Source organism: Drosophila sulfurigaster, chromosome 3, assembly GCF_023558435.1.
Source record: "Drosophila sulfurigaster albostrigata strain 15112-1811.04 chromosome 3, ASM2355843v2, whole genome shotgun sequence".
In the NCBI taxonomy this organism is placed as follows: domain Eukaryota; kingdom Metazoa; phylum Arthropoda; class Insecta; order Diptera; family Drosophilidae; genus Drosophila; species Drosophila sulfurigaster.
The window spans coordinates 14565618-14587603 of record NC_084883.1 but is presented as its reverse complement, the minus strand read 5'-3'; the positions used below and the strand labels follow the sequence as shown (position 1 = coordinate 14587603).

The following is a 21986-nucleotide window of genomic DNA, read 5'->3' as shown; positions in this document are numbered from 1 at the left end:
AATTTAAATATAAAGCTAAAGCTAAAGCTGGCGCCGCAATGACTTTGACCAACTGCTGCTGCTGTTCAGCTCCTTTTGTAAATTGACTTGGCGCAGAATTACAAATCGTTTGCGATTAGCAATTAAAATTGCAGCACAACAGAAAACAGAAAGCAAAACAAAGACTTCGATTTATGTGTGAGGCGACGCGTCGACTGCACTTGGGACTCCACACTCGGTTCATTCTCGGGGCCAAGTAAATCTCTTAATTACTCGCCATTCTCCTCAAGCCAGTTTGCAGTCGCAGTCGCCGTCGCCGTCGCAGTCGTTGTCAGCGTCGACGTCGACTGCAACAGGTGTGCGCTTATTAACTCATTATAAAAACATTTGAGTGCAGTTCGATTTGCTTTTACTCGCAGCTGACTGAAAAGCATTTCAATTGCCACGGCACTCGCCCATTTTCGACTGCGTGCCAATGTGACTACAATCTCCCTTCCCCCTTTCCCCTCTTTCCCCTCCCCACACCGACACTCCTCCATCCGGGCATAGGGTGGCACCTTGCACATGGAGCGGATTAATCAATATCCAATAATAATTGATTTGAGACTTTGCTCATTAATCAGCCTCGCATTAAGAATGCAAAATGTAAATAAATTGTTTATTATTTTATTTTCATTTCAATGCTGCTTTTCCTGTCTCTTGAGTCACCCCAATGCAGCGAAATACATGCGAGTGTTTTACAGCATGCAATTCAAATGCAAATTCAATTTGTTAAATGATTTTGCTTTGAAATCTTGCAACTTGTTTTGCGTGAGTTGGCAATTAACGCCGTCCGTCGCATATCCATCTATCATAATTTTATTTAGTTAATTATAACTTCAGCGAGTACGATTGCGAGTACTCGCATGTACTCACATTTATTCACAAGCTGTCTCATTCAATTTGCATGTCTTTCTCTCTCTCTCTCGCTGTTGGTGTGTCAAAATGAATCTACGCTCGTGTTGAAGATGCCATTAAGATACTGCGTCAGATACAAGATAATTACTTACCTCCTTCCCTAGCGATGCAGTTGAATCAGAGATGGATTTAACGAGGACTTTTTGGCCATTTACTTCCTGTTGCGATGTTATCCAAGCTGTCAAAGTTGTTCGACAATTATTATTATATAAATTAATGCAAAATTCGAGCTGAAGCTTCCGCAATACAAATTTGAAAGTGTCTCCAAAAAAAACCAAAAAAAAATTATATTCTACTTATGCAGGCAGAAACGCAACTAAACACATTCCAAAAACGACAATAAAAATTTTCCCACCACATTCTCAGACAAGCAAAAAACCCAAAAAAGAAAAGGTGTAATCAAATAAAATAAAAGTATCGGGGCTACAACAAAGACCATCAAGTTATGTGATACATTTGTCATAAATGCATATAATGTTAAGTTGTAGGCAAGGAAAAGTAAATACAGAAAAAGTGCTGGGATCAGCTGATTCCACATAGAATTACTGAATGAATGACCGAGCGAGCGAGTGTAGGAAACTTGATCTGATATTTCATGTTTAATTCCTTCACTTGACAAGTTGTGACCATTGTGCGCCAATTGAGTCATCAGCCATAGAAGAAAGCGCAGCGCCAACAACTCTCTGATAATAACTTGGAGGCACGGTTATTGGATATATGTATATGGATATGCGGAGATGGAGATGGAGCGGATCGACAACGACGACGACGACGACGACGGCAAACGGATATACAATATAAACGCGCAAGGGCAGCACAATTCAAAGTTTCTCATAATAAAAAAAAAGCGAATGATACTCGTAATCGTCTCTGGTGGCAGAGTCAGAACTTGAACTTGCGAATATATTTTTATCAGCACTTTTCTCTTCAGCAAAACACAAAACTGGAACTGCAATATTATCACACATTGTTGTGGCTATAACAATAATAGCGCCACAGTTTACCACAATATCATTTGATGTCAGAAATCGAAGAAGTAATGACCATAACCTAGCTGTAGATAGTATTGTCTATTGCCTAATAAGTTAAACAATTGCTTAGCAAACAATTATTAATCGATTTGCAATCAATTAGCTAATCTTATCTGAAGTGCATACGATACAAATAGCTCCTATATAAGGCACTCTCCATAATTAGTTTGGCATTACAAGTCCGCAATGAAGAGCTTAGTGTGCATTATTTTGTCAGTCCTCTGGCTGGCTTTGGCCTCGGCTGAGTTCAATTCGTCAATATCGCTATTCAAGAAGTATCCCGATTCCTGCACCTCTGCCAAGCCCAAAAAGAATGGCATCTATAAGATCCAAGTGAATGGAGTTCTTCTCTCCGTATACTGCGACGTGTATCTCGCTGGATCTCCTTGGTTAGTCATTCAGCGACGCTCCGATGTCTCGGTTAACTTTTACAGGAATTGGGTAGCGTATCAACAAGGATTCGGTGACATCAGTAGCAGCTTCTTTATCGGACTTGACAATTTGAACTTGCTAACGGTATCACAACCTCATGAACTTTACGTTCACCTGAAGGACTTTGATGGACAGACTCGTTATGCCAAATACGATCAGTTTGCCATTGGCAACGTGGCCAATTTGTATGGGTTGAACACGCTGGGCAACTATTCGGGAACAGCTGGAGATGGTTTGAAATATCATCTGAATATGAAGTTCTCAACCTATGATCGGGATAATGATAACTCTACCAGAAACTGTGCTGTCGATTACACTGGTGCCTGGTGGTATAAGACAACCCATTACAGGTAAGTACTAAAGTGTTACCAATTGATATATCGATAATGATCTCAGCAGCGATTGCTCTAAATTTCAAAGACAGTCTTTAAACAATATTGATACCGAATAGATTTTATTGAATTACCAATTTACTAATTATTATAACCACATTTTATTGCAGCAATCTGAATGGTTTATACTTTGGCGGTGATGTTGCCGCAAATCAAGTGGGTCGGGGTATAACTTGGTATCATTGGCGTGGCGATCGGTATAGTTACCAAGAAGTGCACATGATGATACGTCCAAAGTAAACAAATGCATTCAATGAATATATGTATATAAAAGTTGTAAATATATCGATAGCTATGAAAACATCAATAAACATAATAAATCTATAGTAAATCAATTAATTTTTCTTATCTGAGCTGATAAAAGCTCTTTGTGACTATAAAAGGGACCCCGCAAAATTACTTCATTGATACGGAACAGCAATGAAGACAATTCTCTGCATTGTTTTGTCAGTTGTTTGTCTGGCTTTAGCCACGGACAAACAGTATCCTGATTCCTGCTCGACTGTCACGGCAAGTGGCATCTACAAGATACAAGTCAGGGATCAAATTTTATCCGTTTATTGTGAAGCGGGTTACGATGGCAATCCTTGGTTGGTCATTCAGCGTCGTTCGGATATCTCGGTGAATTTCTACAGGAATTGGGCGGCTTATAAACAAGGATTCGGTGAGCTGGACAAGAGCTTCTTCATTGGACTGGATACGCTGCACTTGCTGACCACATCGCAACCACACGAACTCTACGTTCATCTGCAAGATTTTGAGGGACAAACACGTTATGCTAGCTATGATCTGTTTGCTATTGGCAGCGAGGAAGATTCGTATAGTCTGAACACTTTGGGAAACTATTCGGGAACTGCTGGCGATGGACTCAAATTTCATCAGAACGTGAAATTCTCAACCTATGATCGGGATAATGATGACTCTGTCAGGAATAGCGCTATCGATTACACAGGTGCTTGGTGGTACAAGACAACGCATTACAGGTGAGTGAGTCTGTCTAACTGTAAAGATGTTAGCGATTATTGGAACTAAATATTTTTTAAAAATCTTGAATATTTAGTTGCAAGAATTGGAGAGGTTATTAGGAAGCGAGAAATATTCATTGTGAATTGTTGAAGTCCCATTTCTATTATTAAGAATTGTTCAAATGCTATCTCTAACATTCTGAAATTATATTTTGTTGCAGTAATCTGAATGGACTTTACTTGAAAGGAGATTTCGACATAGATCAAGTCGGTCGGGGTATAACTTGGTATCACTGGCGTGGCGATCAATATAGTTATAAAGAAGTGCACATGATGATACGACCAAAGAAATAAATTTAGTGAATTTCAAAAATTTGTTACACTGCAATATCTCTTTTTGTGACGCGTATATTACAGAGATTATCAACTAGTATCAACAAAAAGCAATCTAATCAATTCGAAGAATTGTGGCTATATTTAGCAATCTTAAGTCACTTCTAGGTATTTAACAGAAGTGCAAGGCTCAAGGAATATATCTTCTATAGTTCATATATAAATCATAACCGAATAGCTGTCTGCATTTCCTGTCTAGTTCCCTAAGCTGTCACTCAGGCCAAGCGATGTACGAGTCTGACTGCGAATGCGAGTGCGAGTTCGAGTATTACTTTCATTCTGACAAGCTGAGTAATACCTCTTTTGTTCTAGGTAAACTGAATAACCGGTGAGTGCCAACGAATATGAATATGATGACGACGACGACGACGACAGCACAATTGAGTGCCACCTACAAAATGCATACAAATACTTGAACAGGCGACAAACAAACAAACAAACAAATGAACAAATATTTACACTGACGGGTGGAGCAAACCGAACTGGAAGCGATAAAATGGTTTTTATGATAAATACATAATACCAAAGGTACACACACACACATACATACAGACATACATACATACATATATATGACTATGCTGTCTTTTTAAATGGGACACAGACGTCTTGTCTACAACATTTGGCACATCTTGAGCATATAGTGTAGAGTGTCGACTGTAGAGTGCAAGTTGGGCTGTCAAAGTGACAGTTTTGAAATTGATTACAGTGACAATTGTGTGGCTGGCCTCTGAGCAAATAGCACGACTCTCTGATGGCTTTAAAACGACATACTAAAACTACACAAAGCACACACATAAACGTGTAATGTAGTACACATACATACATACATACACTTATGTATATAGATTGACAGGCAGACTGAAAGATACTTGGTTGAGCCAACACTACAGTTCCCCATGATTGACAGGCCACACGTGCTAACTGCGTTTATACGTGTCCACCGATCTATTGAAATAACATTACCAACAACTTGCCAGCTACTCCATTATATGAAATGAAATTTCTGATATTGAACTTTATGAATTTAATTTGTTTAACTAAATGATTGACAATATTTTATTTTTTTATAATATTCAAGAACTCTACATATGATGAAGTAAACTTTGGCATGATGTTTTTAGTTATGAAATTTGATGAGCCCTATCTGCTTAACTGAATGAATAACATCAACAAGTTTTTATTAATTGGTAAAAGTACGACATACTTTATAATAAAACTTCATATACATATGTATATTTGAAGTAAAATGTTTAAATCTAAATTAATTTATATTTGTAATCATTAAATAATAGTAAACTAAAGTAAGTAAGTTTCTAATAACATTTTTGAGCCCTCGCAATTAAATTATAGAAATGGTAAAATATGCAAAAAAAAATCTACTTATTAACTAAACTAAACTTTCCAGCTACATCTTCATTTGAAATTACATTTATGAGTCTTATTTGCTTAACCAGTTGAAAATCAAATATAGAAATACAAATATTCTACATACTTTTTAAGCTATGTGAACAGAAATTTCAAATAATGAAAAATATAACTTATTTGCCTAACAGGTGAACAACAACTGTTAATTTTTTATTGTTGCAGATTTTTGTATATAGCAAAGCTCTACACATCTTCTTAAACGAAGTGAAATTATCTTAATCGATTTATAATACACAAATCTGTATTACGATAGCAGTTACGTTCAAATTTCGTCAAAATGTAAAATTATTAGTTATTCAATTACAGTCTCTCGACGGGGTTTTCCAGCATTCTCCTAATCAGAGTTAAGCAACTGCTGCTTGTGGAATTTCCTGACAGTGCGTAATCCTATTCCAGTATTTAATCTCATTATTATAAATCAAAAACTATTTCTAAAGATATGAGCGCTTCGGCGAATTCAATTAAGATTTTCCCGAAGTGCTTGCCCGCATAAACGTTTGACGTAGAAGCATTTGCCAAGTCCAAGACCTAACCCATTTTTCGCAGTGTTATTGTACACTTAGAATTTTAATTGAAGTCCAAAGAAATATTGGAGAAATTCCAGGCATGCCAGCACGATCGAAATTGATTGCATACACCTACAATGGGCATATATTCTGAAATGCCGGCATAAATGGTTGCTAAACCTCAGCGGGGTTATTGAGATACGCGACACTGGCTGTCAAATATTGGCAAACAAATTGACGGCAACAGCAAAACACAACAAAAAAAAAGCAAAAAAAAAGAGATGCAAAAATTCACGTCACTAACGAACGTTGTGCGAGTGCACAAACGGTGATATTTATGTGTATTGAAGGGGAGGCGAAGTGAGGTGGAAGAGGGGGACTGCGCACAAAATACAACACAAGGTGACCAGGTGAACAGTTGCCCAGTTCCAGTTTGAGCTGCGACCACGTGGGTCGGTCTCTCACACCTGGAAATAGCATTGTGGCAGAGTCAGGGCTGGGTAAACGACAGGGCTGGGGAAATGGAGCTGAGGGACAGATGGAGAGAAAGAGAAACAGAAACCGAAACAGGGACAGGGGCCGAGCCCTGCAAATAAATTAAGTGCCATGTGAAAATATTTCACGCGTGCTAAAGTCCGCACTAAATATGCTTTGTACTCGTAGTTAAAGTTGTTGTTGTTGTTAGTGTTATTGTTAGTGTTATTGCTGCAGTATCCATGAGATACAAATCGGCGTTGCCGTTGCGGTTCATTAATTCCGCGGTGTTTGACAAATGCAGCGCCAGGAAACAACAACGACAACGACGTCGACGTCGACGACAACGACAATGATGACGATGACGATGACGACGACGTCGAGCCATGGACTGATTTGAATACTATTTGGTCGATGTGGCGGCATTTGCATTTTTAAACGATTTTCCCATTTGGTTTCCCATTTGGTTTTTGGGCTTGTTGTTGAAATTATGTATGTAAATGCCTGCTGACAACTCTCAGTTGTCATGGGTTATCAACATTTGAACCCGCACTTCACGATAAGAGGAAGCAGTCACAGCTAAAGCCACAGCCACAGCCACAAATCGACAAACATTTACATTCACTCACATGTACATAAATATGTACGAGTCTATACTTGTATATATGCATATGTATGTGCTTACTCGGATGTCCAAACTTATACAATACCCTGCATAGCTACACATGATTTCCAGCCACGCCCCGCACATAACGACAGCATGCGACGACAAGATGAAGAGCGAGGAGATCAAAGTGCTTCCCGTACATGACAAACACGTTTTTTAGGGAAGTTCTTTAACAAATAATTAAATTAATCATGATTTTTACTTTTTCATTTATGTAACTCATTAAATCGGTGCAGACTCCAAGGGAAACTATTCAAGGCATTCAAAATCTTGTATACATTTAGTAATAGTGTAGTATATATCTTGTAGAAATCTAGTAGAATTCTAAATAAAATTTAGAATAAATTTTCAATAAATCAGGTATTCAATCATGTGGCAATAAACAAACAATCACTTACTGAGTCTATATTATCGTTAAATTAATAATGAATTTGATTGATTTATTTATTTAATATATTAATTCGCATCAGCAACTAATCAATTTATCTGAAGTCTAGTAACCATATGTTATAAAACATTTAAGATTTATTAAATTTACATACAATCACAGACATTTATATGGTTGATTAGATTAAATACATGTATTATTGAAACTTTTAATAATGGTCTATTTATATATCTATATTTATATATTTTAATTCGCTTTGTATGGTTTCTTATTCAATTTTTTTTATTAATTTTTACTCTAATGATGAATAATAAATGTTTTTATAAAGCATTGCCATTTACATATTAGGTGGAGATAAATTCACTGACATGATGCCAAAGTAATTGGCGTAGCTCATATGCAATTCTTTACATTTTTCTATAGGCAAACATATTTTAACATACAGTATCTACGAACACACTTCCACTGGGATTCCACAACCCCAAAGTCGATGCATAAAAATTAATGTTGGCAATCTGTAAATTCTTGTAAAGCGTATCTCAAACTCGACACACAGAACAGCTGCACTCACATGTTCACAGCCAAGGACAGGCCTCCATTTGGTGCTTAGAGATGAGCAACGAAGCTTTGATCGATTATTGATTGCATTGAACGATTATGTTGATCAAAAATCAATGTGCCAATTTGAATTCAAATAAAATACACTTTGAAACTATTTTTATTAGTCAATTAAGCGCATTACTTATTGTCAAATTAACGATTATCGTTATATCAAATCAATAAACTAAATTATTTGGGTGTGCGGCCAACTATCGATAGATAGCAATCGGTTGCAGCCCACACAGCGCCATCGCCAAGCAATGCAGCAGTTGCAACTTGCAAAACAGTCTTGCAATTTGAATTGAATGCTCTATCGAAGAGTACTACGAATTGAGAGTGGAGATGGTTTGGCAAAGAAATATTTTGGATTAATTAATTATACAAATCTGAAGTTGAATTATTAGTAAATTATTATATTTTGTATTTAATTGGACTATTGAAGTATTCTATAGGTGACTTCTACTTAATAAATCGAATTAATTAAAAAAAAGTTCATTTGTAAATTGAATTATTATCTTTTTAATTAGTTGGATTATTAAACTGCTTAACTATCTATTACATAAGTCTAATTATTGATTTATCAAATTGTTTCATTGGTTGGATTATAAAACTTCAAACTATTTTCTGCATAAAAAAGAATTATTTATTTTTTAAATGTTTATAATTGATTTAACATAACTATCTAATGTATACGTCGAGTTTTAAATTGCAGCTAAATCTCTCTTTACGTGAACTATTATATTTATTTTATTTGTTGCTTAATAATCAAAGAAATAAGAGCATTTGCTGGTCGGCTTTTATACAAGACTTGCATCTAGCTGTTCTCACTTGCTCTTGTCGTATTTTTGTTGCCTTTTAATAATTTTATTCCACGGCTTTATTTTTATTTTTATGCAATTTATTTGCTCCACAGCATATTTCTTGTATTTTTCATTTGTTCCTTTTGCTTTTTCGTTTTTTTTTTTTAATTAAAAATGTGGCCAAGGAAATTTGTGGAAGGAAACGGCTGCGTTCTGAGTGCCACCTTGTGACCGAGGCTGAGGCTGAGACTGGGGCTGGAGTTGTAGTTGTTCTTGTAGTTGTTGTAGTTGGTGGTGCCGTTGCATGGTTGCATGTTGCTTGTGTTGCAGGTTTACAAGACGACAACGCTTGTACGACATGCTTTTCTGCAACGCGCCAACGTTGCATGCCACCAGCCGGGCGGCCAGTCACAGATAGACAGCCGGACGGACGGACGGACGGACGGACGGACAGCAAGCGAAATGATCGACGACGTTGCAAAGTATTAAAGTCAGCGACACAATCTGCATATTAAACAAGGAAATCCACAACATGCGACAAGCCGAAGTGCAAATACTCTGACCGATTAAAAACTTGAGTTTTATATGCAAACTGAAGATGTGAATAAGTTTGATTCAGACTTGTTCCTTCAGCTAATGCTATTCACTGTTTGTGGCATGCAACGCAATTGCAACTTGTTGCACCGTACATGCACACACATTAGCATCTGTCTGTCTGTATGCGAGTAAGGAAATTAATACACGCCTGACAGACTCGCCAGACGGGGTTGCAGGTGTTTGCTACGAGTTTGGCCTAGAGAACCGGAAGGTGCCACAGTGCAGGATTTGGCTGCAGCAACAGCAACAACAGCAACAACAGCAACAACAGCAACAACTGCGAAACTGCCAACTGCAACAGCTGATTGGATTGGCAGCGGTCGCAGCTTTTGGCCTGGCCCGTAACTAATGAAGCATTTCGATTGTGCCAATTCATGTTGCTATTCATTAAAGTTTCGCAGTCAGCATTACGAGTGCCTTCTGCACTCACAGTCTCACACACACACACACACGTACACTCACACACAGTCGCATTCGCAATCGCATTTGTAATCACATTCGTATTTCATATGCATTTGCTGAACTTTGCTGCCACAACTTCCGCTGCGACAAAAAAACTAAAAAAAAAAACGAAACGAAACAAAATAAATAAAAACAAAACGAACCAAAACACACAAAAAAGAAAACTGCCTTACTGGCAAATTCAAATTAAATGTTGCATATGTTAAATGCACACACCCAAACATATGCACATATGTATGTATTTAGATATACATACATAGTCTTGTATACTAAGAGTGTATAAATTCAATTCTGTGGCACGAACTTTGGCGCCTTTGATAAACGAAACAAAATTGAATAAGATTGCTTGCATTCAAAGAGTACACTTCCCTAAATCGTTTATAAAGCAGAAGTTAAGTTAAGTTGCTTTGACTGATACGATTCGAGAAGAAATAGACTAAGAACAAGTAAGAAAGCTTCATTTTGAATGAAAGCAAAGCAGTGCGAATTATTCTTCAAATACACCAAATAATATATCTTAAAAAACCTAAATTTTAGTGAAGGCCATATTTGGTATATCAATGATATCAGATAATATATCAGATTGTCAGCAAAAGGAACTAAGACCCGATTGCAGTAGGCCTAATTTGCCATACAGAAGTATTTCTTAAAATCCTAAAATGTTTATCCGATTGCAATAAAATGAATCAGGAATCAATAGGAGTCCACCATAGTTATTATTGACTATACGACTCTAGCTAGACTCAAAACTAAGCTTGTCGGAGATGCCTTCTTCTGCCTGTTACAAAGGCACAAATTTATAATACCTTTCTACCCTGGGTGGAGGGTATAAAAAGCAGAAGAAAAGTTTATTAGACTGATACGATTTGGCCAAAAATCGACAGATAAATATCGATCTCTAGTATTAGCATTCCTTAACAACACAAATAAACCTCTAATCAAAGATCAAGCATTGTTTACTAATTTATAATACATAATTCTATGGAATCATCACAAAAGCGAATTCAATGCATTATTCTTTCATTTAATTTCTTTTCATAGAGAGCTAAGAACAGTTGCAACATGCTTTCAATTAGAGTGGACGTTTTTGTTATGGTTATGAAAGGTTTGCAATAAAATTTGTTATTATGTGGCTCACAAGATGACATAAATTTTACGACTTTAACTAAAGCGAAAGAGACTTGAGCTAAATCGTTCGAAACAAGTTCAAACGGAAATTCTTTGAATTGTGAAGTCATGAGATGGTAAAGTGAATTGTGGAATTGCAATAGTTGATAGGAAAATTATGTAAATGAAGATGTGATGACTCAACGCTGACTTAGTCAGCTACCATTTGCATTGAGTGTATTAAACTATCCAGCTAAGGTGTTAACATTAAGTGCGAATAAACGAATTGTCAGCAGAAAGACGCCACATGTCGCAATCGCAAGTGGCAAAAGGGGCAAGTGAATGAGTCAAGTCGCATGATATTTTCAGCTAGTCGATGACGCTGCGGGCATTTGGCGATCAATGTACGGATACATTTGGCAAATATGTAAGCAGACGCAGATACACAGATACGAGATACAAATACAAATATACAGAAACAGATACAGATACATTTCGAGCGACGTTCTTGACGCGTCGTTACAATTCCCAAATACTTTTCAATAGAATGTCAACGGTAAAAATTGCTGAATAGCACGAGGCGTCGCTCGTCTGATGGGCGACGAGTCGCCACAGCAACAACAACAGCAACAACATCAATAAAAAAAGAAGACAATTTTTCAGTGATTTGAAGCGTTTGCTTTGCTTTGCTTTGGTTTGCCAATGATCTTTTCTTCAGCTTCTACTTTGACTTTTTTTTCGTTTTGCTGTATTTTATAAATGTATCTGTATCTGTATCTGTAAGTTGTATCTCAGTTTGCTGGCTGCTCCGGCTGCCTTTTGTAATGCAATTGAAGTAAATGCGGCGGCTGCGTGTGACATTTTTCTCTTGCTGCTGCTGCTGCTGTTGATGTTGCTGCTGCTGCTGCTGTGGTTGTGGCTGCTCGATGCTCTATTCCCGATTGCCGACCGCTCTCCGCTGGCAAAGCCATAGAAAAAGGTCAAGCGATGCAGCTGATGCGACACACTACAACAACTACACGCACTTCAACATGCATCAATCTGTAGCTGTATCTTTCTATCTGCATCTGCATTTGTATCTGTATCTGTATCTATGCTTTGAGCTGATATCTACTAGAGCGTCGCTATCGTCGTCGTCGTCGTCGCCTTGTGGCCAATGTAGCGCGACCATTGATGAAAGCTGAAAGCGACCCGGGTCTGTTGGTCATTGAACTGCCGCTGCTGCTGCCTCTGTCTCTGCTTCTGTCACTGTCTCTGCCTCTGGCTCTGCTTTGATTTTTCTCAAAACTAAAATATTTAAGTAGTTCGACAACAACAATCACAACAATAACAACAATGCGATGAACGTCAAATGACTTTTCCGCTTATCTGCTGTTAATTGTTTGGGTCTTTCTTGATTCCGTTTGCTCGACAAAAAGGCCAAAATGAAATGCTTACGAGTTGGGATTGGTTCGGTTCGCTTCGTTTCGATTCAGTTCGTTTCGGTCTTGTGCATAGTTAGCATTTTGTGGCCTCTGGCCTCACACACACATACACACACTCGCACACACAGTCTATGCTTCCTTTCCCGTACTGAAATGTATTCAGCATATATTTTATTGTATTGTAGTTGAGAGTCTCTACTGTGTATCTGTGTATCCACAAGATACTTGGCAGCGTTGCGTTTGAAGTGTCAATTTTGAAATGTGACTCGTTTTCACTGATTTCAGTTTCCACCTCTCTCTCTCTCTCTCTCTCTCTCTCAGGCGTTGGCAACTGCACAAAAATGCTTTTCCTATAGCATTTTAGCCGTATGTATTTTAGGGCACAAAACAAAACGAAAGCAACAAACTTCGCAGAATGTTCCCATGTTTTGCCACCTTTCTGGTTTCGCAATAATCTATTTAAGCTCTACAAGGCAAAACCAATTGCGACTCCATGCTCTTTATTTAATTGTAATGTTTAATGTATTTCATTAAATCTATTTAGCATTTCATTGAACTATTTTCTTACAACTAAACTTGTACTTTTCTGTGTCGCCTTAAGCAACACAAGAGTCTGTGTTTGCGTTTGTTTGTATTGGCATATAAATTATTTAACGTGTATGCCACGACCTAGTATTTTAAAATTCACTTTAAAACTGAAAACAGAATACATTGTGTGTATTTATTCACTACACATTTGTCAGGCCTTTTAGCTTGTGAACTGATCTGATAAATTACCTACAAACTATCAATTCAGATTGTGGAGTTATAACTTTATATAGCAATTGAAATTATTGAGTTGCCTAAATTAATGCTCAATAATACCTAAATTTGTTATACAAATTTTATTTTATTTTATTATATTTTTACTGCACAAGCAATTTACATTTATATTTCAACATAATAATGATAAAAGTTTTGCTCAAATTAATGTTATACGTTTGAAAGAGAAGATAATTTTCAACAGTAACGTTTAAAAATTAATACAAATTAGTTTAGTTTAATTTAAATAATATAATAGTATTAAAGAATATTCAATGATAAATTTAGTTAATTTCAATGGGCTAAATAAATCGTACGTTTATTTTTATATATTTTTTATCTTTTATTTCTATATTTTTGCTGCACTTTTTACAACTATAATTCGTAATAATAATGATAAAATATTCCCCAATTTTAAATCATATGCAGTTAAAAAAAATAAGTTAATTTTCAAGAGTATCATTTCCAAATGAATAAAAATTATTAGAAAACATAAATCAATTTTAAACAACGCCTAAATATTTGAACACCTAACAAATGTGAAACATTATGCAAAACTCAGTAAATAAATGATAGAATTTTAATTGAATTTTAGTGTTATGCATTCCAGAAATAGATTGGAAACTTTGTAGGGTAGACCATAAAGATTCCCGCTGAGAACTAAATACTTTTTATTTATCAGCGATTTAGAGTGAATTTGATTTGTATGGCAGGCAATGGCTGACTCGCCACAAAAGAAGTGACAAATAATTTCCATGTGCCTCACCTCGTGATATAAATTGCGTATGCAGACCCACTTGGTCAGTTTCTGAATACAAATCTATGCGTTTTACATAAAGAAAGAAAGAAGCACAAAAAGGCAGAAAGCAGAAAGCGAACTGATAGGCAAAGCATCGACTCCAGACTCAGTCTCGAACTCAAACTCAGACTGAAGCTATATGCTACCTTTCCCCCTTTGCTGCATTGTATTTATGGTAAATGAGTTGAATTTGTAATCGATTCTATGAGTCCGGTCTGGCTGACGTGTTGCTTGCGCCCAGTGTTCAAAGTGTGTTCTACTACTTCTACGATTAAATATGCGAGTCCGATGCTCGGCTTTTGTTTTATTACATCGACTTACCCATTTGCTGCGGCTATTTTTGTGCACAATTAAAATTCAATTCAATGCAATTGCAGTGCCATTAAAGTGCACCATAAAATGCACATTTCACACACACACACACACACACAAATGCAGTGTGTAATAGAAAGAAATACAAAAATTGCGTATGCGTAACTTGTGTGCAGACATTTTTAAGGTTTTTGGAGAAAGGTTTTCTTGTATTCTGCACTTGAATTGAACCTGATATTATTTACCTGAATTTGTTATGGTTATTTTTGGAATTTGTCTCGGCTTTACGATTAAGGTCGAGGCAGAAAAAAAGGTCTCAATTTAATGAAAGAAAGTTGCATTTTATGGGCAATAGAAATGCTGTGCTAATTGTTAAATTGATTAAGCCCATTATCATCAATTGTCATACTCTCTGATGATATGTCAATTGGAATGTGCTTAATGGCCCATGCTCTGGTAGAAATATAAGATTTATGTGATTTATGGTGGGGCAAACTTTCGAAATTTCTTAAAATATGTGAACGTATGCGAACGTACTCATATAGTTGTATCTGTGTATCTTGTTCATGACACTTAGCTAACTCAATTATGTGTAACTCATATTAACTTTGTCTGAGGGCACACAGCACAACACAACACAACAAAACACAACAGAGCAGAGCTGAGCAGAGCAAATGCGAACACTTGTGGGTTTTCACTTTCACAATGGCCGGCAAACTGAGTGGCATAGATACTCGTCGGACATGAGGAAGCTCACAGATACTTAGATACGCGCAGAGTATCTGCGGCGGCTGCCTGCTCGACTTTCAGGCGTCACATGAGCAATGAGCAATTGAGTGCTGTCATAATAAGCATAAGCAACAGACGCACACAACACAACAACAACAACAACAGCAAACAGTAACAACAATTGACAGTTATAGATACACTGACAAAAGTATCTGTATCTGCAGCTGTCAACCAATCGTCGTTGCCATCGTCTGCGGTTCATTGGCTTCTGCTTTAGGCTAACTTGTCCCCATGCCCCAATCCATACAATAGTAACGAAATAACAATAATCATCATCATCATCATCAACATGGTCATAATATCCATCTGGCTCACAGTTCGCTTAACAGTTTTCAAGAGCGCGATACAATCGAACCGAATGTATCTCAAGAATACTTTTCTCATGCTGACTATTAATCATGTGGCGTCTCAAGACCCGTGTGTGCGCGTTTTGTGACGTTGTAAACATTACCCGGGGGCGTGAAAGTCATAATAATTTACTTACATAGACACACTATATATAAGTTGTTGTTGTTGCAGCACCATTGTACAACTCCTTTCGTCATAACAATTAATATTGGCCTCGCCAAATGCCACAGCACGTGCGAGTCAGACTTTGACTTCAGCTTCGACTTCGACTTCGACTTTAGCTTGGACTGCGACTGCGACTGCGTTTGGGCTTGACCAACTCGCATTCTTGACAAGGCAATAAATTCAAAAAATATGCTCGAATATGGCCATAAATTAAAACTTTACATCAATTCAAATTGTTCTCCTCTCCCCCCTTTTCCCTCCCAGTCCCGAAAGAATGGTCGATGGCTGCTTTGATTAGGTTTTGTCGACAAACGCATTTGAATTCGTTTTATCTATTTAGCCCCGATTCATTCACCTACATACATATGTATGTGTTTCTTCCACCAGCTGTTGCCCAACACTGTTTACCCCTGCTTTTCCCCATGCTTAGTTCGATTCTTTGCTTTTGCCTAATGGGCTGCCGTGATCAGCCCAAAAGTCGAACGCAACGGAATTCCATTGATTTCATTTGCATATTGGGACTAATTGAGCACAAATATTGTAAATTTGTCGACGGGAATTCCATCAACGTTAATGGAGTCTGCCTGACTAGCAGATACTTAATAATCAACTAGAATTATTATACATTCTCGATATCATATATTTTCAAATTTGAAATGTAATTTATGTTACATTCAACGTACAGAAATGTATTAAGCATTGCTTTATCGAAAGTGTTTAATCTATAGACTGCGCTTCTAATTTTATAGAAATATATTTGAATTGATTCATTTTAGCTTTTCTTAGATCTTATTACTATATGAGAGAATAAATATATCTAAACAATGCCTATCAATAAATTAATCTTTCTGCAATTCTCTAATATGTAATTTCTGAACCTCTAAATTGTTCTAACTGTATATCTCAACGATAAATTTTGTAATCATTAATCTAACTAAAGAAATTTATTTTTTTTTGCTTAATAAAATTGGCGATTTTTTGGTTTTATTAAAATCTGAGAAAGTCAATCTGAACAATGCGCTACCAAGAAATAAATTTATTAAATTTCAAAGTCTGCCTGACTCGCAGATAATACAAAATATTATATGTAATTTCTGATTAAACAATTGTTTATATTCTACTTACTGTAAATCTTAACTATAAATATTGTAATCAATACTCCAAGTAAAGCGATTTACAAATATATTCATAGATGCATTTTAATTTCTTAAATTTGAGTTTTTTTTCGATTTAATTGCTATCTGAGAGAGTTCATCTAAACAATGCCAAGCAGATTTTATCTATGTGAAATTTCTGATCATCTAATCATTACATTTTCCATATTGTACCTTCTATAATCTTAACTATAAATATGCTAGTCATTACCCTAACTAAAGTGAATTATTAATAGATTTTAATTCTATAGATATATTTTGGGTAACTTTAATCTTTTTTCAACTGTATTACAAAGTGAAAGAATATACCTAAACAATCCCTAGTCCATAAATAAATCATTCAAATTTAATTGTTACCAACATGTTAATAAACATTTATGCCTAATAGATATGTTTTAAAATTATAAGACTTGTAATCGATATTTTGAGATATTCGCAGCTTTTTCGGTTCGTTGATAAATTAGCTACAAGTGAAGATACATTCAATATTTTGGAGTAAGACGATCATTAATAACATATGTATCAATAACTTGATTGTGAGTGCGATTAACTGGACACTTTGTTGGTGTTTTCGAGTTGAGTAAAGTAACTTAAGTTACAGCAGCTTGGGGATTGGCTAAAATAGCTGCAGCTGGGCCGAGTTACAAGTTACGAGAATCTAGCTTGAAATTAGTATCGAGTCAGCGCCGAGCAATTAGAATAAATTAAGTAGAGTCGCGTTATCTATCGGGGATACAAATGCAGGTGAAATCAAAGGCGAGGAGTAGAAGGTGCCGTCAGTCCGTACGTCAGTCCGTCCGTCCGTCTGTCTGTCTGTTTGTCGGAGTTGCCGGAATGTAAATTTGTTGCTACAAATGAAACCCAAATAGGCAGAGAGAGAGAGAATCAAAGATCGTAGATGAATTGAAATCTGAATACGAATACGAAAACGAATACGAATTCGAGCCGTTGAATCTAAATTGAGGTTTAATTTTCATTGTCTGCGTGCTGTTAGAAAAACCTGTTCTGATTTTGTAGAGCCCGATCCAAGTGATCACCCGATCGCACCCCCTTCCCCCGTCTCAAGCGGTAGTAGTTGTCTTTATTGCGGGCAACTCTCGTGGTCACTTTTGTTGACTTAATTTATTGACATTAGCATTTGTTGTTGCCAGTGTTTGTGACTGGGCTGTTCTGTATTTTTTGTTTTTTTTTTTTGTCATTTTCGCTTCAGTTTTTGTTTTTTCGGCTTTTATTATATTTAAGCAGTTGATTTGCTTTTTATGTAAAATTATTTTGTTCATGCATTCTTTCCGAGAGACACCTGACTTTGGTGCCAACCGGTTGAGGCACGAATCGAATTCGAATCAAAGTTACAACAGCTGTTTCGCTGATTGGCTCAAAATATGCGGCATCCGATAGAGCTAATGAGTATACAACGATGGCTGCTATACCAACAACCAGCAACACTCAACTAGCAACCAGCATTCAGCTTCAAATTGTCATAGCCAGATAATTTTATTAGAAAATTGCCGTTAAAATTCATAAAACACACACATATGTAGAGACAGAAAGATAGAAACTGAAACTAAGTAGTATGCATATGGACAGGCCAATTAATTTTATATGGTTCATAAAATTGCACAATGCTTTGATGGCTGGCATTAGACATTTAATTTGCCTGCCCTCACCTGCCCCCATAGTCCCATCTTGGACTCGCTTAATGTGTAAAACTAACCACAAGTAGTTATGTAGTTTGGCTTCTTTTTTTATTCGTTTTAATTGCTGACGCTCTTTGTCCACAGATATAAGATTTTATAGACCTGATAATAAATCTCTAAACATTCAAATATAATGAAATCTGGCATTTAGGAATGTGCTTAGTCTAAAGTGCTCAACCATAAGATACCCTTTTATTTTAAGTATTCTGTGTATCTTAGATACTTTATATATTTATTAATTTGGTGTTTAAGGATATAAATTAAAGATAGTTAAAATAGGTTATTATTGCAGATGCCTTAAGATATGTTAAAATGTATTCATTCCATTGTTAAGCTAAGCTAAGATGACAAACTTATTTATTACTTAGTTTCAAAATTCCAACACTCATTTTACAACTTTTGAGTGCACTTTTGAGGCTGTTTTTAAGATATTTTAGAGATATTTTTGATGTATATTTGAATATCATAATCAGCTGTTCAACTTTATGCTGAGATAAATAAATGAGTCTAAATTCCAACCTTCGCTTTTAGAAAACCAATTTGCAATTTCGGGGCAATTTCAGATATGACAAGAATTTAAAATGAAAATATTTAACTTTATGTTGCGATAATAAACTTATTTATAATAGATATATTTGTTTCTAAATTCCAGCACATACTTTAAACATTTTTAGCGAACTGTTTCAATGTAGTCAGAGTAACAATTCAATACTTCTATCAAAATTTGAATTACGACAAATAAATAATTTACTAATCAACTGCTTCCCAGTTTACAGCTTCAAACTCATGATACCCTTTTGAATACCTCCATATTACTGCAGGGTATTGCATATTAAAATGAAAACACCAGAAATCCAACAAATTTCACACAAAATGCAATAAGAAGAGCGTGAAAAGACGCAACGCCCACGTTTTCACATTAACATAAAAAGTAAAAACAAACAGTCAAACAGCCAGAAATCCAATGAGAAAAAAAGTGAAATAAAAAGCGGAAAAGAGAAGAGATTGTCACTGTGCTGTGCTTTACAAAGTGCTTAATTTATTTATAAAAGCTTTACTCACCTCAAAACATCAAGAGTAAAAATACATTTGATCGTAAACTGGAATTTTCTACGTGGGACACCAGGAAGCTGTCCTCATCAAAATGCGGCGTGTATTTTATTTTATTTTTTTTGGTTGGGATCATTTCATAATCAGAATCAGTTCTTGCTTGATTTTTCCAACTCACAAAATGCTTTTTCATTTCTTTTATTATATGCTATAGAAAATCAACTTATTTTAGTCTGAAGTTTTTCGCGCGGAAAATTCTTTGTGTTTTGTTTCAAATTTATTAGCGTAGATTAGTTTTGGTATTTCTCTGCTTGTTGTTGTTTCTGGTTTTATTTTCGTATCTTTTATGTTTTTTATTGTGTTGTTTTTGTTTTGAAGCTGCCTTGGATTTTCACAGTTTAAATTTGGTGTGTGCGGATGAAAATGTTGAAAGAGAGATATTTGTGGCATAATTTGGCAGCAATTTGCTTAAAATTTGTCATAACATTTGCACGATTTAAATACAATCCGAAATGTGTGTGAAATGCCAGCAAATTAGAATATTAAGATTTTCGACAGTATTCATAATTTAATTCGATTTGGCCATAATATTTGTTTAAGTACTTTGTTTATTGAATATACGCTGAAAAGTATGCTAGCTATTTTGTGTTGATTTATTGTGAACACATTCACAATAACCGAAACTGTCAATTTGCCAACTAAACGATTTGCTCTGCTGTCTGTTGTAGAAGTCTTGTATGGTTTAAGTTCACTGTTCAGCCATTGCACAATTGGTTTTTAATTAAATTCGTTTTTCGTCCATTCCTTAAATTTCAATTTGTGCTGCAGTTCAGTGGTAATTTGTTCATAGATTTTTCACACTCACTAAGGATACTCTAAGCACTCAGTTCCTGTGCCAACTTGGCAGCCCCTGCGAGCTGCGGCAACTGAATGACATGCCGTCGCATGTCCAGGCACGAAGTCTCTCGATTCCCGCTACAACAACTGAGCACGCACACACAGACACACACACAAATACATACACATACATACTCTTAGAAACCGGCTCTTGCAATATAATTTTTATTCGCAAAATAGTAAAGCAGAAGCAGGCAGTAAACTCACACTGGCATTAACAGCATTTCATTGCGCATACACAGCAAACACACAGATAGTTCTATACATAAACAGCAAAACACATATACATATTATATATGTATGTATGTGTGTGTGTGTGTGTATATATGCTTATAATACTGACATGTCATGCAGCCCTGAGCTCTGAGCTCTGAGTTCTGACGCCTGCGCATGTCGTGGCAACATTAAAGTATTTGCATTTGTTGCTTTTCTTGCAGTACAGAAATTTCCGCATATCATGTTAATCGCCCAAATACACGCAATTGCTTTGCTTCGGCTTCGGCTCAGTTCAGTTCACGTTCAGTTGGCGGCGCCTAAAAGTATGTCGCATTTATTTCTATTTGCTACTATTTGCCGTACCTCGTAATTCAGCTTGATTCTGTCCTCAAAGTCAGCTCCGATTGTTTTTGGCAACAGCCTACCTATCCCCCCTTCTCTCACTCTCTCTCGCTCTCTCTCTCTCTCTCTCTCGTTCGACTGTTTCCTGTCTCCTTCTCTGCAAAAGCACAGCCGGACAGGAATGACGTTATTACCTGTAATTAATTTCAGCTGGCATACATTTTACGATGGGGCGCTGCCAAAACGCATTTGAATTTATTTCGTTTGTTTTGCATATTTTGCGGCACTTTAGCGTCGATTGCCGTCTGGGGATAGTTCCGGGGGGAGGGCACATTGAATTCGCCTTCAGCCTTGTTGAAGTTGTTGACCCTGTGGCAAAGTTGTTTTGCCTTTTGCGACAGCTACTGAATTACATGATAGATTGTGCGCCCAAAAGTAGGCCAAGCGAGGCCAAGTCAAGTAAGTTCTTTTCTTTTCTTTTGCAGATATATAAAACTAAGTATATATATTCCGACACGTGTCGTACCCATAGTGAGAAGAAGACTGTTAACTGGAGATCTGTAGATATTCTTAAGATCTCCTGCCAGCACACAGCTGGACTCGACTTGTGCCTTTAAATGCTGCCAAATTATCGTAATTAGTTTAATTAGTGCGTGGCACATAAAATACGAGTATGAAATGTGAAATGTGAAATGAGACTCACAAATTGTGGTCAACATTGCGCGCTTAATGGCCAACGAAAGTGGCAACATCACTCGGCCGAAATAACCGTAATTAAATGTGGCCCAGGATATGCCATATAATTTGGTGGAAT

At 36.4% G+C, this 21986-nt stretch overlaps 2 protein-coding genes and 1 long non-coding RNA gene across 3 annotated transcripts in view; 2 read left to right on the top strand and 1 right to left on the bottom strand.

Annotated features, from left to right (window-relative positions):
• LOC133841111 (uncharacterized) overlaps positions 1–16089 on the bottom strand; it is a 41570-nt gene extending 25481 nt beyond the window's left edge. The window contains exons 1-4 of the long non-coding RNA XR_009894258.1: positions 15788–16089; positions 1029–1114; positions 895–969; positions 585–826 (exon numbers count right to left, since the gene is read on the bottom strand). This is a non-coding gene — a long non-coding RNA (uncharacterized LOC133841111). Of the gene's footprint in view, positions 827–894; positions 970–1028; positions 1115–15787 lie in introns of the transcript that reaches the window.
• Positions 2128–3126, top strand: LOC133841107 (ficolin-1-like). Its single transcript, XM_062273402.1, has 2 exons — positions 2128–2749; positions 2902–3126. Exons 1-2 carry the CDS (start codon positions 2154–2156, stop codon positions 3029–3031), a joined length of 726 nt encoding a protein of 241 aa, XP_062129386.1. The 5' UTR covers positions 2128–2153; the 3' UTR covers positions 3032–3126.
• LOC133841108 (ficolin-1-like) lies at positions 3194–4189 on the top strand. The gene is made up of 2 exons (XM_062273404.1): positions 3194–3774; positions 3978–4189. The coding sequence occupies exons 1-2, from the start codon at positions 3212–3214 to the stop codon at positions 4108–4110; spliced, it is 696 nt and encodes a 231-aa protein (XP_062129388.1). The 5' UTR covers positions 3194–3211; the 3' UTR covers positions 4111–4189.
• Positions 16090–21986: the final 5897 nt, after the last annotated feature.